The following is a 21,215-nucleotide window of genomic DNA, read 5'->3' on the forward strand; positions in this document are numbered from 1 at the left end:
TATTACTGAAGTGGGGGACAGGAAATGGGAACATTATCCCAAAGCAATTAACATCAATGGCAACTAATTAGCTTGCTACCTCTTTGAACAAGTCAATGGAGCTCATAATCCTAGCTGTGTGCACCACTTTTTCCACTTCTTGTTTTTATCTCTTTCCCTGTGCATCTACTTCTCCCCACTTCTTCCAATACAAACCTCCCTTATTAATAAGGGACTTGTAAAAAACAGGAAGAAAAGCTGAGCTGTATTCTCCTGTTTTTCTTATCAAGTAAGACAGAAAGCACTAGTACCTCCCACACACAACTTTTCTCACAAAACTATCCTCTGAAAATGTGCATTCCCTTTCTAACAAGGCAGGCCAAAAAAATAGTTTGTACTTGCCTCTATACACCAGGAGGAAAACTGACATTACTGGGGAGCAGAGTAGATGTAGCCACAGCTACATCTATTATTTGTAGCTTTTTTTTGCAACATTGGGCAGACATCTGATTCACCCCCTCCCTTTGAGCACCATTGGTTTACCAGACCAGGGTAAACAGAATTTTAGACTCACCTTAGTGTTTCATTGAATCTGACTGTAGCAGCACAATGAAATATAATATTAATGCATTCTATAAGTTCGTCCTTGATTGGTTTACTAAGATCCAGTTCAGGCTGTGTAAATTCACTCACAACTACTATTATTTTTTCTTTGAAGTTTGGTTGCTCTTCTCTCAATCTGTCAAAGAGCTGTCAAAAATAACAGGACTATAAACTCAGTGAAGGTAAGAGAAACAATTCACTTAAGTGAAGAAAAATCACACATTCTTTGCCTATATTTTCAAACTTCTTGAGGTCATCAGGAAGTTAGAACAATGCATTAGCAATACCATAAGAACATGTTACAGACTTCTCATAAACTGTATTTTTTTCCAACAGAAGGAAAGGGAACAGTCGACCCACTTCCAAAGCTTGATAATAGCTATTAAAATTCTTATATAAGTCATGTTGGACTTTAGGTTTAGAAATATTGCATTAAGATTTACAAATTTCCAGTGATTTAAGAAATGCTATCCTCAAATTATGCCAGTCTTGGAGAACTTCCAAATTATTAAAACAAAAAAAAACAAGAAATAGTTTCTCTGGCTAGTTAAAAGAAAAAAGGCATACCACATTAGAGCATCTGATTAAGTTTGATCAAATTGATGTTCAGCAATTCCCCCTGAAAAAAATCTCACCAAAATTATATTCCATTAAGAATTCTTCTCATAAATAGCTGGGTTCTAGCCAGGTGGCTTAACACACAGATCAAAATTCTTGCCTCATCTTATTTATATTCATTTGTATGCAAGTTTTCCTGAGCCACACTGTGGCTCATCCTCATATCTGCTATAATCCAGTACTGTGGCAATAAAACACCCTTGAAAGCTGCAGAAGAGCAGACCCTTCTTTACTGTCCAGGGGCCAATATATTGCAACTGCTTCAACACCAGTATTAAAATCATAGCAGTTCTTTCTTTTTCCAGTCCAAGCATGTTATATCAAATATAAATAGCCAAAAACATTTCCTTACAGAATGACATTAATTAATTTCAAACTATAAATTAAGTCACCTAAAGGTGCAGTTTCACAACACTTCAGGCAATGTAAGTTTGCATTTCTACCACAGAGACTGGTCCTTCTAATTTCTTTATTCCTGTTGCTTCTCTGACACTGGCAAAAGCAAGAAGCCCCAGAGCTGTGTGACCTAAAAAAAGGTCCACCTCTAATTTTTTGAGATGTTTTTTTCAGCCCAAACATGAGATAATGCAGCTCATTGTGTGGCCACCTGAAGTAGCAATGCTAAATCTACAGTGATAACATGATACATCTCCACTTTTCAAGGCTTGACTGGACTTTGCAAACATGAAGCTTCTCTTTATAGGACAAAGTTGCCAAGACAGTATTTAATGCCTCTGCAACTCTTATGGGTACAGCAAACAGTTCTTACCTAAGGGCAGAAACTTTTTGTGATTTTGAAAAATAAGCCTACTATGTTTTTGGTTGGAATGATGGCACCTTCCTCCAGGGAGCTGAAGCAACTGCCTTTTAACCACATTAATGTGTGATATTGCCTTATAACAGAAAAGCAGCGCCAAGAGCCAGTTTTTATTTTTCATACATCCATCACATCTGTTATACCCCTTTTCACATCCATAGTCATGCACTATTGCCACACACCCTTTACTAGCACCCACACCAGGACGAAGAAGAAGAAATACCTAGACTGCATGCAATATATATGGCAAATCTGCAGAGGAATTAGATACGTGAAGTCCAAAGAAAGTAGAAACCTCAACACTGTTTTGCTATTTGTAGCTCAGTTTATTTCACATTTATTTTATTTATTACCACATTCACCAATTTAGATTTCAAACTCTTCAAGAAACAGAATGTTGAAGCATCTCCAGAACACTTAATGAGTCCACCTAAATCGTGAAGAATTACTGGCAGTGCCCTTGCAACTGGACAGCTTAAGACAATAAATCTTATTAAAGTTTTCATCGACTTTTGGAAGAATCTTGATGACATCAAAGCCATTAAAACAATGGACTTCCATTCTTGTCTAATCATTTGATAAAGACAGAACAAACATCTGGCCCTATTCTACATCTCTGCATAGATGAGCAACTCCATCCCTGCACATTCCTGCCTCAAGCAGTAACTCTGCTTACCAGGATTTCTGCTGTGAATCTGCTCCAGCAATAAGTGCTCACCAAGACTCAAATCACATCAGATTTTTATCTCAACGGGAGTTGGAACAGACTACAAGCAGACTTTGACTCAAATTTAAAAGCCTTTTACAACAGGTTTCCTAAGAGCCATATTGAGCCTTACAGCTTACCAAAGTCAGTCCACACTAGTGCTACTTCTCCCTCTGCCCAGACACTCCCCACCTTTCTTTGGGTAATAGTGTATACAAAAAGTGGATTGAGAAATTTTTCCTTTTGCATCTCAGAGCTTAGTCTGGAGATCTTTTCATTGTTTCAGGGCAGTGACAAACTGAAGGTTTTATGTGGAGAGAACATGCAACTGAATTTTAAGATAGAACCCCACTGTAACTCATTCTGTTTTATGACATTGCACGAGACTACAGGAAGATGCTTTTTGAGTAATGAGATACAGTTTTTGACTAGTTACAGAAAATAACTAGGAAACAGCCATCCTCATATTTGCTATAATCCCAAATTAGTCAGAGTTGTAGAAATCCACTGCTGTACTTTAAACAACTTACCCCTAAGTGCATTCATAGCTCCTTATTGATTCCCCTTAAGCACCTTCTAACACACTTTGCACAGACTACATTGTATCATCTCAACGAAAAAATTAAACTGCTGACGCCTGTGTTTCTTAAGAGTGTCCTAGGGTGACTGTTATCCCCATTCATGTGTGTAATTTATGCTGGATAGGATGTTCTGTGCCTTTAAGACTGAGAGAGTGAAAGTTTTGTTTTGGGCCTCTTATCAGCCACTCAGCGAGACATACAGATAGCACCAGGATTTAGTGCTTTTTTGCTTTTTGCCCTGCTTTTTGCCTTTGCTCTTGCTTCTGGCTTCGCTTCTGCTTTGCTTGCTCTTGCTTTTTCACCCCCCCTTCTCATTAGTTAATTTAGCTAAACAGTCCAAATTCCTTCCTGGACTGTTCCCCCCACACCCTGTTTGGACCTGCTGACTGCTCCAGACTGGGATTTGGAACACGGAGAGAGAGTTTACACCTTGTGGCTGCAGCAGCTGCCTCAGCACCGGAGGGACTGATAACAGCGACCACCGTCAGGAGAGACTTTCTGAATTTGTCATCTTTTTCAGAGCAGTGGAAGAGTGGTGTCATCCGGTAGTGTTCATTGTGTGTGCTAGAGAGTGCTGTGCTTGTCAAATAAACAGGTTCTTTCCTTCCTTCTCTCTGAGGAATTCTTCCTGAACCGGTTGTGGGGAGGGGCCGTGTGGGTTTGTTTTTTGGAGAAGCCCTTTTTGGGGATTCTCTCCCAAATTTGCCCTAAACCAGGACAAAGAGAACGGCCTAGATAGAAATTAACAAACTCTGCTTTAGCAAAGTTCATGCTAGAAATCTCTCCTCATCCTGCTCATCCTTCCCGTCATGAACAGGATACTCTCTAAGGAGAAAGATGGGCAACAGAGATGAATAATTCTACACTTACTAAGAATGGTCAGCCTAGCTCACTAGAATATCAAGGTAATGAGTCTCTTCAGGAGCAAAGTATTTGACCCAGCTTGCACAGAAAATCATTTAGAGAGCCACTTGGATAATTCCACAGCACAGACCTTCAGTGCCTTTCTAGCTGTCACAGGCTGACAACAGAAATCTGTAACAATCTGCTAAGCCAAAATATTCTTTTCCACTTGCAAATGTAAGTTCCTGTTGAAATGACACATTCTTATTTACTGCTAGATCCAGTAGCACATTCCAGAAAAAAAGAGAAGCCACAAGGTGAAAAAGTGACTTGCTTGAGATCTTTAAGAGTCTCAATCTGTCTTACAACTCCCAGTCCACTACCTCTTGTACTTGATTTTATATTCTCTTAACAAATTCTGACACAGACTTTGACTTCTCATTTCTGCATTACAGCTGAACATCCTCCTCCTGAATTAAATACAGGATAATTTTCAACTACTGGCTTTGCTAGACACCAACATCTTGAAGCAGCTATAGAAACACTGCCAGGTCTTAGATTTCGTATTTCTATTAGAACAACAACAACAACAAAAAAATTAACAATAACATTTTGCTTTAGACAAACGGAAGCTGTTCTCAAAATGAGAGCATCATAATGAAGGACAAAGGTGAGCTTTGTGAGCATATGACACATACCTTAGAGCTGGTAATTTCTTCTACTCGTGCTTCAGCTGTCTGCTTTGCTTTTTTTCTTACCAGCACATACACTGCTTTCACTTTAGGACAGGATCTGAGCAGCTTTTCCAAAAGCACTTTTCCCACAAAGCCGGTAGCTCCTGTCAGGAGGATGTTTTTTCCTTCATAGTATTCAGGAATGGAAACCATTGTGACCTTTACAAAAGATAAAAACAAAAAGTATGTTAAAGAACTTACAGAGTCCAGATTTGCAGAAGATTGAATAATTATATCTGTACAGTTTATACCTGAAAGAAATGCTTAACAGATTTTTTTACCTATAACCAGTACTTGAAGCTGTCTTTTTTCACAATATTCTGAAAGATTCCCACAGGGTCACTACAGTCATTCCAGATCTTCTTGTAAACTGCCCCTGTTAACAGTGTTTTAAAGACTGAGACAAGATTCCCACAGGGTCACTACAGTCATTCCAGATCTTGTAAACTGCCCCTGTTAACAGTGTTTTAAAGACTGAGACAAGATTCCCACAGGGTCACTACAGTAATTCCAGATCTTCTTGTAAACTGCCCCTGTTAACAGTGTTTTAAAGACTGAGACATCCACTCAGCCAAGAAAATAGCCCAACTTCAGTCTATTTTTGCCTCTGTGTGCACAGTCCTTTACCACTCCAAGGGCTGCTCCATGCGAACTAGAGGTTGTATCATTAAAATGTAATCACAAATGGATTCTTCAAACCCACTGACAGAAGACAGGGAGCCAAGCATCCCAATAGCTGGCCCTGGAATTCTGACTGTGCCAGCAGAGCCCCTGTCACTGTTAGGATGAGCCTCCCTACCAATTAAACTAAACCAGAGAGAAGACTGAGTTAGTTGTTTGGAATGGGATCTCATAGTTTTGCGCTGATTACAAAAAATCCATACAGATCCACAGATAAGATTTTTCCAACTGCTTCATCCATTAAGTCATTTGGGAGGGAAAAAAACAAATAATAAAGTCATTCGAATTCTCAACAAACTAAGATGGAACCACAAATACACCTCCTAATAAAATGAAAGGTGAGGGATTATTACTCAAATTCAGCACAAAGCTAGAAAGTGCTTAGGTTTTGCTTCAGTTAGTAAGATAACCTTGAGAATCATGATTCTTTTCCCCTCCCTTCATCAGCCTCTCGGAAATGATGTCATTCTTGCTACGAGAAACTGAAACTCTTTTTGAGGACAAATATGGCATGTCTCACAATGAAGTGAGAATGTGGCCTTTAGGATCCCAAGGACTCAATCACAGTGCATCATCCAGAGGTGCCATTCTTTTAAGTCAGCTATAGCAACATCTTTACTGTGACCCTTAACCATTTTACTCTTACTAGATAAGATTGCAGCATTATGGATACACTTCCACCACATTTAACCAATCTTTCTCATTAGACTCATCAAAATCCTGAGCTGATGCAGTGAATGTCTAATTATAGTCCTCTACAGCAGTTCCACGCAAACTGCTATGACCAAAACACTTCCAAAAAGGGACCACAGAGAGTCACAGAATGTTCTGAGCTGGAAGGGACCCACAAGAATCATCCAGCTCTCAAGTGAATGGCCCACAAGGGGATTGACCCCACAGCCTTGGTGTTATCAGCATCATGCTCTGAACAACTGAGCTCATCTCATGGAGAGAGTCCACAAAATCATGGTACTAAAAAGAAAAAAAAAAAAAAAAAACCCACAGAACTGAGAATATTTAAACACAGATGGAATGCTTCTTAGGCAAATAAGGATTACAACACTGAATACCTTAACAGGGTGAGAACCTTTCTTCATCTGCCACCTAGGAATAAAGGTGCAACTTCTAAATACCCTCAGCTCTTTCAAGACAGCAAGATACTGCAAGCAGGGACTTCCCAGGGAATGCACATAATGTATGTTAGGAGTGAACAGCTAATTTGTCCTTTTTGCCTGAAAAGTAAGTAAATATTTTTGGAACACCTATTTGTCAGGTACCCAGCATATCAAAGCAATTGTGCTCTGTTTTTCATGGGCTCATATCGCAACATTCTCTGAACAAGTTCCAAGTGATTACTTGCTAGAAATGAGCTACTACCTGCCCAAGTCCTGGTTTCACAAGTCTGGGTACCAAGTGCTACATCAGATACTCCAAATCCTTCTTTTGACCTTTTTCTTTGAGAAGTGAAGCATCTAACAACAGATAGTAGGATACAGCAACATTTTTAGAGCAGAACAAGCACTACTATTTCCACTGACCACAGTACATCACCTGGAATTATTTCTTTGAAGGTCAAGAGAAAAAGCTATTTACATTAAAACACTTCTGCCACACGGTTAAGAGACTCTAATTCAAGTCTGAAAGCTCCTGCCATAAAGCATGGAGTGCAAGACAGAGCATGCTTATGAGTCATTTTTCCCTATTCAATTAAGATACAAGCCCATTGTCTTTACCATGGCTCAAAGTCACAGTTAATGCTCTTCAGGTATGTCTTCCCCATAACTTTTGTTTCCCTGGTCTTTGTGTACACCATTCACTTCCTCCTAAAGATCTGCATGATCACTCCCATAGGACAGGATTTCAGTTCTCTCAAAGAGGAAGGCAAAAACTCACGCAATCATTACTGCAGCAATTATGTCACTAAGATTCAGTTTTGTCATGGTTCCTACATATCCTTCTTACTAATTTACCTAACTAGCCTCTCTATGAGAGCATCTAATACTATCCATTCACCTGTCCTTCCTCAAAGAAAGGTTTAATCCTGCCTCTGACATAATGCCACAACCTCAGCCTGCAAACCTCACATGGGCAGAGTTTTTGGCTACGTCTACACAGGAACCTTGGATAATACCCAGTATGTGGCTATGGTCCAACATCTGTTTCTGAAAGCTATGAAAGCAATGAAAATTTATGCTGTCAGTGGTAATACCTGTGTTGCTGTAGTCCAGCTTTTTAAGTGTCTGCAAAATCTGACAATATTTAGGGTCAGGTGATGTAAAGAAAACTGGCACAAAGTAGATCAAAGTTTCCTGCCTCAGTCATTTCTGATCATATTCCTTTGTCTAAGAGGCTGAAATCAGAATACCAGACCTACAAAACATCGACATCCAGAGCTATGATGAACCATAATGATGAAATGGGTTCAATTAAAAAACCAGGACTGATGAACCATAATGATGAAATGGCTTCAATTAAAAAACCAGGACTATCCACAAATACTCACATTCACACTTGGGAGGCAGCAACACTTATGTTTGCAGGCTAATTTTTTTTTTTTTTTAAGGATTAAGAAATATTTCCTTTAAGAAACTCTCAATCCAATTTCTCTTTACCCTGTTCTCCAGCAACCAGTCTTTGGTAAACTTTATTCATAGCAACTTCCCACACTGAGATTGTCTTCTACTTCCATTAGTCTGGAAGATTCCAGCTAGAAAACACAATTGGTGACTTTTCCAGAAGTACACATTGCTGTCAACATTACAGCAAACACAGGGATTGTAAGGGAACTGCCTAAAAGCACCAAATTGGATCTAAAGGGTAAAAACCATGCATGGAATCTAGGTGTGAATGATCAAAGTCTGAATCCAGCAGCCTATGCTTTGCTATGTTAGAAAGAAAGGTTATCTCAAGCACAGGGAAAGGAAAGAATGTTCCCATTCTCCACCTACCTTTCCCTGCCTTCTCTGAGAATGCATGTCCACATGCCAGCACAGCATTGCTGGCAACTCCTCATCTCAAACACAGAAGGGTCTTACCTACAGGTATAATATATTACTTTTTAAAGTTCTTTACAGCAGCAAATTACTGAAGAATCAAAGAATTGATAGGGTTGGAAGAACGATTTTATAATTCTGTTTTTAAAAAACTGTCAAGAAATACAGGAATAGTAGGAATGTAGTAGGAATGTAGTTCCTATCAGAAATTTAATTTAGTCTCTAACACATAACAAGCTGCTGCAAGTGCAAAGAAAATAAAAATCTACCTTGCAAGAAACCACAGCAAAAACAAATTTAACATGTTAAGGTTAAGTGTCAGCAATCACTTTATCTATCTGGTTTAGAGTACATCTTGTATGTTTACAATAGCTGTTAACCAGCAATACATATTTGTTATTGGATGATTGGATAACTGTTAACCAGTTAGCCAATCATCTGTTAACATCTACCTCTTCAACACACACAGAGAACTTCTACCAAACACAAAACTGTCTAATCTACACTGTGGGATATCTAAAACCTTGTATCATAGACACCTTTTTGAGCTAATAAGTAATAACAGTCTAGAATAAAGAAATTTGACAGTTGAAAGGCTTAATAAGAATTCTGTAAAAAAATCTCACTCTAGAACAGAAACGCTCAAAATCCCCTACATTACCCAGAGGTACAAACAGCCTTTGCTAGAGGAATCCTACTTGAAGCTGCTACAGAGCAGCTGCTGCTGGGATCCTTCTGAATTCACAAGGTTCAGGGCGAAGCCCACAGTGACACTTCGTAGATATGCTTGTGTGGAGGGTGCTGTCCTCTGATAAGTGAAGAATTCATAAGCACTTCAGGAAAAAAAAGGAAGCCACCAGCAAACCAACACTCCAGGATCCTAGCCAACATTCCCCATCTTGCAAAAACTTCTCGTGTCCAAGGCTGAGCAAGTGCTATTATGGAGCAAACAACAGCAGCTCTGTTTGCCTCCAGAGCCACTGCAGCAACATTTAACTCACAGCTTCATACGGCTCTGACTCTCAAAACAAGGACAATTCTGTTTTTAACAGGAAAATGATCAGTTCCCAGATTTGTCCAAACACAGATCAAGATGCTTAAAGATGTGCTCCCCAAGTGCCAGGAAAGCCTGCTGCAGTTCCACTGAATGTTTAAATGCTAAATCCAGCAGCAGCCAGAGAGTGTGCATGTGTGTCCTTGTTAGAGATTAAATGCTCTGTCTTCTGGTTTATCACTAACAAACATTAGGTCAACAGCATGCTCCCTCCAAATTCAATCCTATCAAGATTATCACTCACGGGAAATGGAAAATGTGCATTTCCCAACCTCTCAAACATCAGCAACAAACCACAAAGTTCTGCAAAAGCACAGCCCAACAAATCAATTTCCCCCTTCCCTCAGACAGCTTGAATCCAGCACTAGCAGGAGTAAAAAGCAGGAAAAGTAAGGTGGAAGGAGCATTTTGTTTAGGTATATTCAGAAGATGAAGTTTGTCCAGACATCAAATCTGAGTGCACCAAGTGTGTTTAAACACCACACACACTCCCCACTGCATCCACACAAGACAAAAATCACTACAGAATCCCTCATACAGAGATCCAATTGCCATACTGCAAGGACACCATCACAAGCCAAAAAAAAAAAAAAAAAAAAACCAACTCTGAGAACTAGAGAGATTGGAGAGACTCGGGCAACAAAGGAAGTAATATTTAACTCATCTAAACAAGGTTACTGCCAGAAAGATAAGTCTGGGTCATGTCATATTATATCATATCATCATGTCTCATTTCATCTGTACCTTATTTCCACAAAAGCAAATCAATTAATGCTATCAGCAGAAGCCCACATTTTCAAGCACCACAAGGGCTAATGACCTACCCTATGTGGCCAATACCTAGCCAGCATATCTCCAAAGGATACAGTCTGTTTGTCTCTGTGGTCCAAGGTTATAGCCATTGGGAAACCTTATCTGTGAAAGATACTGCTTTAAAAGATAAGTAGAGACTGTAAACTGCTTTGGGCACAAGTTAACCTTAAAGCATACCTATTCCAAACTTCCCAATCATGTGGAAGATTTGGGATTTTTCCCTCAGCTAGTAGATGGACAGGTTTATCCATGTTTTAGATTTCACCAGCATTCTTATCTACTCTCTGCAAGTTCATTTTCTTTACTAACTGTAAGCCAGGGACCAAGAAAATGTAACACACCTCCAGGAGCTGGAAGACATACTGGCAGGCTTGAAAGCTAATTAGAACAACTAAGTTTTGAAGAATTATCAAAATGGGCCCACTTATCCAACATCACCTAGCCAGTCTTTGGCTTGGCCTGGGTAATATGCCAGACCTCAAGTGTCTCACTACACACTTTCCACACAATAATGGGGATGGATTCAGGGTAATACTGTGTTCTCTACACATGAAATATAACAAAACTAAATCTATCTGAAGGACCAGGCCGACAGCTGCAGCATGGATAAATGCCACCAGAAGTCCCAAAACTCTATGGCAAACTTGTGGCTGACACTCAGTGATTTAAGTGAATTTCTGAAAAATAACAAGGCATTTCAAACTAGTTGAACATGTTCAGGACTGAAGACTAGAAAGAAACTTCCCAACTACCAATGAAAAGATTTGTCCTCTTTAAATCATTTATCTAATGAAACACAATACCAGTTTGAGTAACCAATCTAGTTAGGTCAAAGTTTACATAGCTGAGTGTATAGCTCTGTGTACAAAAATAAAGTAGACTTGGTTTTCAAACAGTTCTCCTCACTATTCTTAACCACTGAAATATGCTAGATACTGAAAGCATGCCCTAAAACGTGTGCTCCTCAAGCTACATTCCTCCTGTATATATTACTACTTCTGGCAGCACATGCATTCAAGGTAAGGAGCACTATTAAATTGAATTAGGTGAGACTTAGCTAATACTGCATATGATCTCTTTAACAGCACTACAGCACATTAATATCAAAATTCTCTTTAATACCAGACACAGAAGTAGTTCTGTCACTTTCTTTTAGATGACAATGACCAAAACCAAAGTACACTATTCCCTCAATTGCTTTGGGGAGATGGTGAATTGGGACCAACTAATCCAATAACTTACTGGCATAATTCAGCCCAACTCATCAACTACTTCACCGAAGACACCCTTGCGAAATAAGATACTCTGAAGGGAGGGCTGTGCTCACAGTCATGGAGTATTTAACCTTTTTTAATCCTCTACTCTTATGGAGCAGAACCTGATTTCAACGTGGGCCACTGTTGAGTTGATCTCAGCAGAACACTGTCATTAGAGCCTGTGGTTACACAGGTATTTCTTAAGCATGTGTTCACACACCTTCCTTCAGCCAAAGTTCTCATTTTACTACAAGTTTCCACTTACTTGTGCCTCTACTCAGAGGGATTCTGTACCAGATGACTTCGTAATTACTTCTTAGTAAGTAATCTGTTCACAAAGTACATACTAGGGAAGTCCCTTGCTTTGCTGTAAATGTTTCTTTTACAGACAGTCCCTCCTCCAAAAATCAACTGGAACAAAGTAGGAGGTTTTTACAATCCTTTTATAATTAGGTCATAAGTTGACATTTTTCTAAATTGTTTACTGTTTGAGCCTAGTCATCAAGTGCACAGTGAAGGGGGGGTGGGGGGGAAGTCTCTTTTGGCATAGTTAAACTAATTTCTCAAAATTGCACGGAAGGCATAGATCAGGTCAGTTATTAAGCTATTCCAGGAAAGCATATCCCACATAAGAACATTAACTGTACTCCATCACAAATTAATGTGAAAACATGTTTAACACACGTGCAGAGAGAATTTTAAACAAGTTCCAGGAAATCAAGAGGCAGGCAGATTCAAGATTTGGTGAACAGAAGCTGAGTTCCAGATCATTTTATCTAATATAATTAGAAATCTGCATTAGAATCTCATTTGCACTTTTGGTTATGAAAAGGATTACAAGATAAAGCCTCACTGTTTATCAGGGTAGTTGCATAAATCATGGATCTTACTTTGCGTAAATCATTACTCTTGAGTTAAGAAAGGAGAACAGAACCTGTCTGAAGGACACATCTACAACACAATGGGCAGAGCAGCACTCGAAGCTGACTCTCCATCACGCAATTGTTATTCACTGCCTTAGGAAAACAGGCCAAAGGCATCACTTCACCCTTCACACGAACCTGCTGATCTCCAGCCCTGGTTATCACTAGGGAAAGCTTTAGCAGCAGCAGGAACATTGCTACAGTTACTACTGTGATACTGTCATTTTGCTGGGAGGGGAAAGCCAAAAATCAAGTAAATAGAAGGGAGCAGGGGGGAACACACAACATTCAAGTGCTCATCAGTTTGTCCAGTTTCAGCGATAAGAGACTTTCAGTATCTACTTTAAGTTTCAGGGTTAACTCCTTAATCCTGGTAATTAAAACCCACATTCACCTTTTTATATATTGATCAGACAAGACAAGGATAACTACCCAAAACCTGCACCTGCAATTATGTTCTGTTCAAACTTATTATTCACAAAGCAATTACAATTGGAATACTTAATCAAGAACAAAAAGCCCAGCTCTTATTCTTCTCATGTTTTAAATTACACAGAAGGCCTGAATCATGTTTTACAATAGACATTACACAATGAATTTAAAGTCCTACGGAATCGACACTTCCAGATTCCTCCCATACATTCCCAAATCTCTTACAGTTAAATGGTATTTTCTCTTATATTATATTCCTGCAGAAATACACAATGATTCTTTTGAAACCTAAAAATTATTCATTTATCTGACAAGTGCTCTACCAAGTTGTATTTGAAACACATTCACATTCTAAAGAAAAGAAAAGCCACACTAGTTTACCCTTCCTTTCTTCCAATACATGTGAAACAAACAGCCAAAAAAAAAAACCAACCCAATTTCCACAATTTTCTTCTCTTTAAAAGTGATTTAAACAGACACTCAAAGCAAGTTGTACCAAGAGATTGCCTACCTGTCTTCCAAACAGGATGCTGGCAGCCTCCCTCCTCCTCCTCCTGCTCAGGAGAAGAGCTATTTATTCGGCAGGATGGCAGATACTGATCGTGTGTAGTGCCAAGAGCTCCAATCTTAACTCCTATTTATGCTAATGGATGTCCTCTCCGGATCTATCAATTATGCCTCTTGCACAAGGAGCTCTACAAATTTACAAATATCAGGCTGAACAATGACACGGAAAGGTGTGAGGTCCTGTGCACACACAGACACCTACATCTGCTAAAAGCACTGCCTTTGTCACCACAGAGAGGGCAGAAAGTGACAGGGTACATTCCTGGGGTCCCCACTGCTGGAGAGAGCTCAACAGAAATACAGTGCTCACTGCAAAACACTAAAAAAAAAGGTAACACCTAGTTTATTCTGATAAGACAGGATTTGTTACTACAGTTTGCAGCTTCCAAACTATACAAGTGTTGAGGCTAAACAGACTTATTACTGTTCTTACTGCAAGGCTTGGAATCAGCAGCAGGGAGAAACACCATGGATGTGCATGATGGTACTAACCATGCCCAGGCACCGAATGTTTACATAATGCAAGTCCTCCACAACACCTACCAAACTAGCCAAGCACAATTCTTGCTGATATTGGCTCCTTTTCAGAATTTTTAGCTTGCCACTCAGCAGTTCTGCTTCTTGCAGATAAGTAACAAGCAAACTACACAGAACATCCTCAAACGCTGAATATTTTGTGACAAAAAAACAGACACAATTTCTGGCTGAAGAAACCAACCAAGCCTGAAGTCACTGCAACAATTCATGTCTTCAACAACACCCAGGACCTTCTTCACTGAAACACTCACTTAAACCTTCCAAATTGCTGTATAACCATTTTAGTTTGTCGGGCATCCCCTTCCTAGCACCGGAAACAACAACCCTTGTGAGGAACTCCTCCAAGAGATAGAGCTCAGAAACAGGAAGATGACAGTGAATCCTTCACTTTGTAACAGCCAGAAAAGGCCACTTTGTGGCCTTTCAGGAGCTAAGAGGTGGTATGGATGGTTACAGTTTTGCTTTGATGTTAAATTTTATCAACAAGTATCAGCTGCTACACATAACTAAGGTGTGGACAGGCTGGGTTATTCCAGAACTATAAGAAAAAACCACTTAACCTGTCCAAAACCTACAACCACATTTAATTTAGAACAACTCCCCCAACGTGCTTTCATTGTTAAAACTGTGTCTAGTAAAGCTTCACTATACCTACAGTCCAGCAATAAAGACCAAGCACCTGCAGTAAAAAATGTAGAGATCTAGATTTGTCATTACTTTATAGCTCTGCAATAGGTAGAGATAAAAAAAAAACCCATAAAAACATAACCCATAAAATTAATCTTTCCTATCCATCTGCAGGTTTTTGATGGGGAAATGGCTGAATTTTAAGTCACTGATATATGAGCGGAGGGTGAAAAACTGGGTAGAGAAGCTGAAGGGTGAAGATCCTAGAAATCTACTGTATATCTAGTATATCATTTCCAAATTGCTGAAATAATGATATCTCATTTAAGAAGCACAGACATGATACACAAATTGGGAATCAAGAATTCTAGCCTGCTCCAGTACAGATGGATGTCACAGACAGTAAAATTCCTACATGCTCCACTTCTTAATTATTACCGAAAGAGTTATTAAAATATTTAAAAAAAAAAAAAAGCTTCATGAAGTTGCTGAAGCCCTGAAGTAGGTTAAATGAAATTAAAGGTTTCTATTTTCATGGGAATCAAGCTGGTTTCGATTACAAGCTCGCTACCAACCACTGTAACCCTAAAATCAGCCACACTTCAAACTTCACTCAGGGAAGTGCTTTGGAGGACCCAGCGGTTCCCGCTCCAAGGAGGACCGCGAGCCTCTCCCAGGGCACGAGCGGAGGAAGGGCTCTGCCGCTCCCGATGGAGCGCTCCCGCCGCACGGACCCGCGGGGCCGGGGCTGCGGGCATGGCCCATCCCGCCTCTCCCCACACACGCTCGCTACTCGGAGCACCGGGGGAACTCGTGGCCTTCCCTGCGAGCCCGTTCCGTGCGCCGGCCCCGCGGCACGGGCTCTGCCCGAGGGGAGCCACCGGGCGCTGCGGCCGCGGCCAGCGGGAGCGCCGTGCAGGCAGGGCCGGGGCGCCGCCGCTCGCCGCAGGCCCGCCCAGTGCCTGGGGGGGATGGTGGTACCCAGGCCCGGGCCCCGCGGCGGGCGGGGCGGGGGCTTTCGGCCTCGCCCACGCTCTCCGCTTCACTGAGCATCGACCCGGCCGCCACCACGACGCGACGCGACGCGACGCGACGCGCCCCGGAGCTCCCCGTCGCCCCCCATCCCTCCATCCCTCCCTCCCGGAAAGGCGCGGCCGCACCCTTCCCCACGGCCCCCTCCCGGTCCACGGGCGGGGCCAGCGGGGTCGGCACGGCCGGGCGCGGGGTGCGGGTGCCGGTACCTCCTGCGGGCGGTCGCGGCGCGGCCCCGGCTGTGCCCGCCCTACTCTCGCCGCCCCGAGGGTCCTGCACGGCGGCCCCGCACGGCCGCTCCCGTTGGCCGCTGCGCGCGCGCTCCCCGCGCGCCCATTGGCCGCTCGCGCCGCCGCTCGCGGGACGGGGGCTGCGCGGATTGGCGGGCAGCTGGCGGCCCCGCCCCCAGCGGTGACGCGCGGGGAGCCGCGCGCTCCCCCCTCACACCCACACACACCGAGGGTCACACACACAGACACATACAGACACACCGAGGGTTACAAACACACAGACAGACACACACAGACAGACACACACCGAGGGTCACACACAGACACACACACACAGACACGCACACACGCACAGTGGTTACACACACACGGACACACAGACACACACAGAGGGTCACACACAGACAGACACACAGACACACAGACACGCACAGTGGTTACACACACACGGACACACAGACACAGGCACACACAGACACACACACAGACATACAAACACAGTGCACACACACGCACACGGACGCACACGGACACACACACGCACACAGAGCACTCACAGAGCGCACACAGACAGACACACACATTCACAGAGGGTCATACACAGAGACACACAGTGCACACACACAGAGGGTCACACACACACTCACTCACACACACAGACACACTCACACACACTCTCAGAAGGTCACACACACGCACACACCGCCCCCCCACCCCGCCTCGCGTTTCTGAGGGGCAGAGCGGCTTCTTCGTGAGGGGCTGGAAGTGTCCCCGTGTGAACCCGCAGTGTCCCTGGCTGTCCCTGCGTGTGTCCCTGTCCAGAACGCTGGACGCTGCCACTAGAAACCAGCGCGGGTCCAAACCCGGCTCCAAAGCTCCAAGCCCAGAGCTCCAACCCCGGCTGAGGCTCGGGGAAAAGCGAGCCCGGGCCTCGGAGCACGGAGCCACCGCGCCGCAGCAACAGCACCGCGGCACTCGGGGCAGCCTGAGCCCGCGGGGCAAAAGCAGCACGACCCCGTGCCAATGGCCGAGAATCGAGGAATGGTGGAGTAGTGGAACCACCAAGGCTGGAAGAGGCCTCTGAGAACACCAAGTCCAGCCACCAAGTCCGCACTGCCGCTGCAACCCCCAAAGCGCTGAGCTCAATTTTGGGATTATCAGATTGCTATTGATAGGCGTTGGATTTGTGTGCAAAAGTCACTGCGCTCCACTTGCCTCACTGTTACCAAACAGTGCAACGTGATATCCCGGTGCTGTGCTTCCATGATGCCATGCCCTGCCACCATATGCCATTGGTTTCACAACTAAATATTGCATAGATGGACATGCATCAGCTGAACAAAAACAAAAACAAAAAAAAAAAAAAAAAAAAAAAGAAGAGGCATTTAAAAGTTAGGAAACACCCTATATAAACTTGTGCAACCTGTACTATTCAGATTACTGTACAAATAAGGTATTATATGAGAATTGTTGTAAGCACAGTCTTGGCTTATGCAAGGGCAGGTTGATTTTTCAGAATGGTTTCTGCTTGACCCAAGCCAGGAGAACGGGAGCTCTGCTCACATCCTCCACAGCAGCTCAGTGATTATTTTATACTTATTTTTAGATATGTATTATCATGGTTTTTTCACTCCGTAGTAGTTACACCTGGTACCTAGATACTTCTTGACAGAGTAGTTAGAATCATATAACTGTAAACTCCTCATCATAACTGTCTAGTGGACAGTTTTTCACAGACTGTCCCTTGGAAAACACCTGCTTACTGAAGCTGGGGCATCATCCAATCATTCAGCCACAGGAAAACTAACTCAGGAAGACAATGACTGGAATCTGAATCTCCCACACAGTCCTGATGAAAAGTTTTACCATTTTGTTGTACCCTGCTACACACCAAGGGTTCCTTTTTTGTTGTATGGAAACCCTCACACTTGGTAGGCAGCCCTACAAATTGTGGGATGAGGCTTTTCCCTTTCAGATTACTAAGAAAAGATGAGTTCATTGCAGCCAGAATTGCAGTCAGTGCACATGAACTCTTAAGAAAAATTTTTTTTAAAACAAGTCTAGTTGGTATATGCAAATTAAAGTTTCTCAGATTACTACAGCAGTTAAATTTAGGTATATTTTTCAGAAGTCACTCAGTAAAATGTGTCTGTGACCCCAAACAAAAGTCATGGGGAATATCCCAGCAACATTTCAGTGTGGGAACAACAGTGTTGTTTGTCCAGTCTGATTTTTGAATACAGCTAAAAAATGGTGGTGGTTTAAACCTTATCTCTAATAAATACCATATCCTCTGATCATTGTAGTCCATTCATAAATTATAATGCAGTGACAGTGGATTAACTGATGGTCTCAGTATAAATTATTATTATTATTATTATTAATAATAATAATAATAATAAAGCAAATCTGATTTTTTTTCAAGATTACTCTTTTAAAGTCACAGTTAATTTATCTCTCCTAAATTATTTATCATCAGGAAAATGTCATAGTGACATTGTATCATGATTCATTTGCATTTTAATGTAGTAACATATGGTTACTTCTCAAAGAACCTACCAAGCTGGTTATTCAAGGTAGCATTGTGAATTTTTCATTGCAGGAAACAGAGAAGATATCAACACCAATGTGGCCTAGTCTGGGAACACTGAATAAATTATTAAAAAAAAAAAAAACCCAACCCAACCCTATTTGAAACTCTATTACCCAGCACAGAGATAGCGTGACACAAGGTTGTGGGAATCCATAGGTAAACAACTGCAAGTGCTTGCAAGGCAAAATCTTGGTTTGTTACCCATGTGAGACAAACCCCTAAATCCTCACTATCAGGGGAAAAAAAAAGATATTTGGATTGTATCTTTAAATTGATCCACTTCTCTAAGCAACGCGAGCAAGTTACTTAATTCACAGGAGCCTTTTGGAGCTTTCCAGACTGCTTCATTACATCTCTCCAATTTTTGCAAGGCCAACAATTGTAACAATCTGGTGTCCGTTATTGACCAGCTCATAGAAATGTTTAATTTTGCTACCCCTGCCTGGACAAGGTTCCCCAATCTCCTTCCTTGGACACTGTCAGAGGTGTGAGAGGATGAGATCCAGACACAAGCCACTAAGTATCAAGCAGGACTTACAGCCACACTACAGGGCACAGTGTTCATATGGAAATTTGTTTCTCTGTGCATAACTTCACTTTTTACAAATATATACACTAAGTGTCTATATATACACTGTATACTTCAGGAACAGAGCTGGTTTTATGCAAACTGCAGTCGTGTTTCTTTGTTTCAGTCACCTGCGGACACACCATGAAATGTTTTGCATAAACCAAGGCATGTGTTTAACACGGCCTAGCTACTTGTGAAGGCCGTAGGGATGCTCACTTCAATTCTTGCTAAATGCAACCCATTTAATTAAAAGATTAGTCAAGAGAAATGTCACTTTCTGTGCTGCCAGGTTCTGTTCAGCGAGCTTAGACTGCTGTAATATTTCATCTGTGCTCACGCTGGAAGGAGCTAACAGCCACATGTCAAGGAGGGGTTTATAAAGGATGCATTTGTGATGCAATGAGCATTAACAGCTCTTGTCCTCAAACTGCACAGTAATATAGGCTGGAATTTGAAAACTTACTGCTGTACAGGATGCAGTAAGAAAGGAACAGTCCTACAGAAGCTCAGAACCTGCTTCAGTATGAGCAGTAACTAACACAGTTAAAGCTTGTTTGTTTTCTAATTTGAGGCACTATGGTTCAAAGATAAGGGTCTGACCAAAACTAGTTAAACCAGTTTAGGAAAAGTGCAGGAACTTATTTTTAGCTGTGGACTAAAGCTAGCTGGTGCATTTAAAGACATCTTTGGATTCAAAACAGGGCAAACACCCTGTGAAAGAAAATTTGTGATTTTACTCTCCAAAGAGTCAATACAATTTTTTGTCAAATGCCTCTTTTGTCTTTTACTAATGAATTAACTGATTGAGGATATTTATTTAGTGATCTGAGTGGGTTTTAAATTCTACCCTGAATATACTTCTTGTTAGATATCAGAGTACAAACAGGATGGGTAACAAATATATTGTTTGCAATCGAATGCATTCTGCTACCTTTTCTAGGCTTTCCATCATAATGTGCTAATTCTTTGGGGTTTGGGAACAGCTGTTAGGATTATTATGTATATTCAATAAAAATTACTGAATCAGAATGGAATGGACTTCTGCAGATTGTCTAGTCCACCCTCTCTGCCCACCTGGAGCAAGTTCATCAGAGCTGTGTCCAGCTGGGCATTGAGCATCCAAGGAGAGAAACTCTACACCCACTCTGGGCAGCCTGTGCCAGTGTTTGACCTCCTTTACAATGATAAAAAACCAGTTTTCTTTTGTTTAAGTGGAAATTCCGTATTTCTGTTCGTAGCCTCCTATCCTATCACTGGACACTACTGAGAAAAGTATGTCTCTGCTGTTCCCTGCCCACACAGCTCACAGTCAGTGTGCTGGCCACCTGCATCCCCAGGGCCTTCCACAAAGCTGTTCTCCACCACTCCATCCCCAGTCTGTACTGGTGTATTGGGGTTTTCCTCCCCAGTGCAGGGCTTTGCATTTCCTTTGTTGAACTGTACAAGTTTCCTGTTGGTTGATTATCTTTTCCTGCATGACTAAACACAAACATTATTTCTACTTTTGCATCCTTGCCACATCACTTAAAAGCAGCAGAAATACCCGCCACAAGATTTGAATATGAAACTTCATTTCATTCTTCTTATTTTGAAAAAACTGAGTAAAACACCTCTTAACTGTACTGTGCAAAGCCACTGTGCCAAGCCCTGCCAGCTTAATATGAATGATATTTATGTTTGATATTTCCTCCATCTTTTTCATTGCCTTTTGGCATATCAATACACTTAATTATAGTTTAGTACACTGAGTATATTGATAAACCTGTGGGTGATAGAAACAGTTGCTAGGAAAGGCTGACATCCATCAGGAGTGCTGCAGGGGGAAGGGATCCTTCAGAGGAATGATGGAGGTCTAGTTATAACTTGATCATGTGAGGCTTGGCTCATTAATACATTTTAAAAATGGGGCTCTCTGGGTCATATGACTCAAATAAAACAGTTCATAAAGAAAAAAATGTTGTACAGAATAGACTCCTTGAAAGAACCTTCAGAGGTATTGAAGATGCAAAAGTTATTGCTCAATTA

At 41.7% G+C, this 21,215-nt stretch overlaps 1 protein-coding gene across 4 annotated transcripts in view; it reads right to left on the reverse strand.

Annotated features, from left to right (window-relative positions):
- FAR1 (fatty acyl-CoA reductase 1) overlaps positions 1 to 16,141 on the reverse strand; it is a 34,240-nt gene extending 18,099 nt beyond the window's left edge. The window contains exons 1-3 of one of the 4 annotated variants that reach the window (XM_009097065.4): positions 16,006 to 16,141; positions 4,846 to 5,040; positions 554 to 729 (exon numbers count right to left, since the gene is read on the reverse strand). In XM_009097065.4, the coding sequence (XP_009095313.1) occupies positions 554 to 729; positions 4,846 to 5,034 (365 nt within the window). In that variant the 5' untranslated portion in view covers positions 5,035 to 5,040; positions 16,006 to 16,141. Of the gene's footprint in view, positions 1 to 553; positions 730 to 4,845; positions 5,041 to 9,253; positions 9,272 to 13,544; positions 13,706 to 16,005 lie in introns of those variants that run through there. The other 3 variants (XM_050974892.1, XM_030239852.2, XM_050974891.1) reach the window with 3 other exon arrangements.
- Positions 16,142 to 21,215: the final 5,074 nt, after the last annotated feature.

This window comes from Serinus canaria, chromosome 5 (genome assembly GCF_022539315.1).
Source record: "Serinus canaria isolate serCan28SL12 chromosome 5, serCan2020, whole genome shotgun sequence".
NCBI lineage: Eukaryota > Metazoa > Chordata > Aves > Passeriformes > Fringillidae > Serinus > Serinus canaria.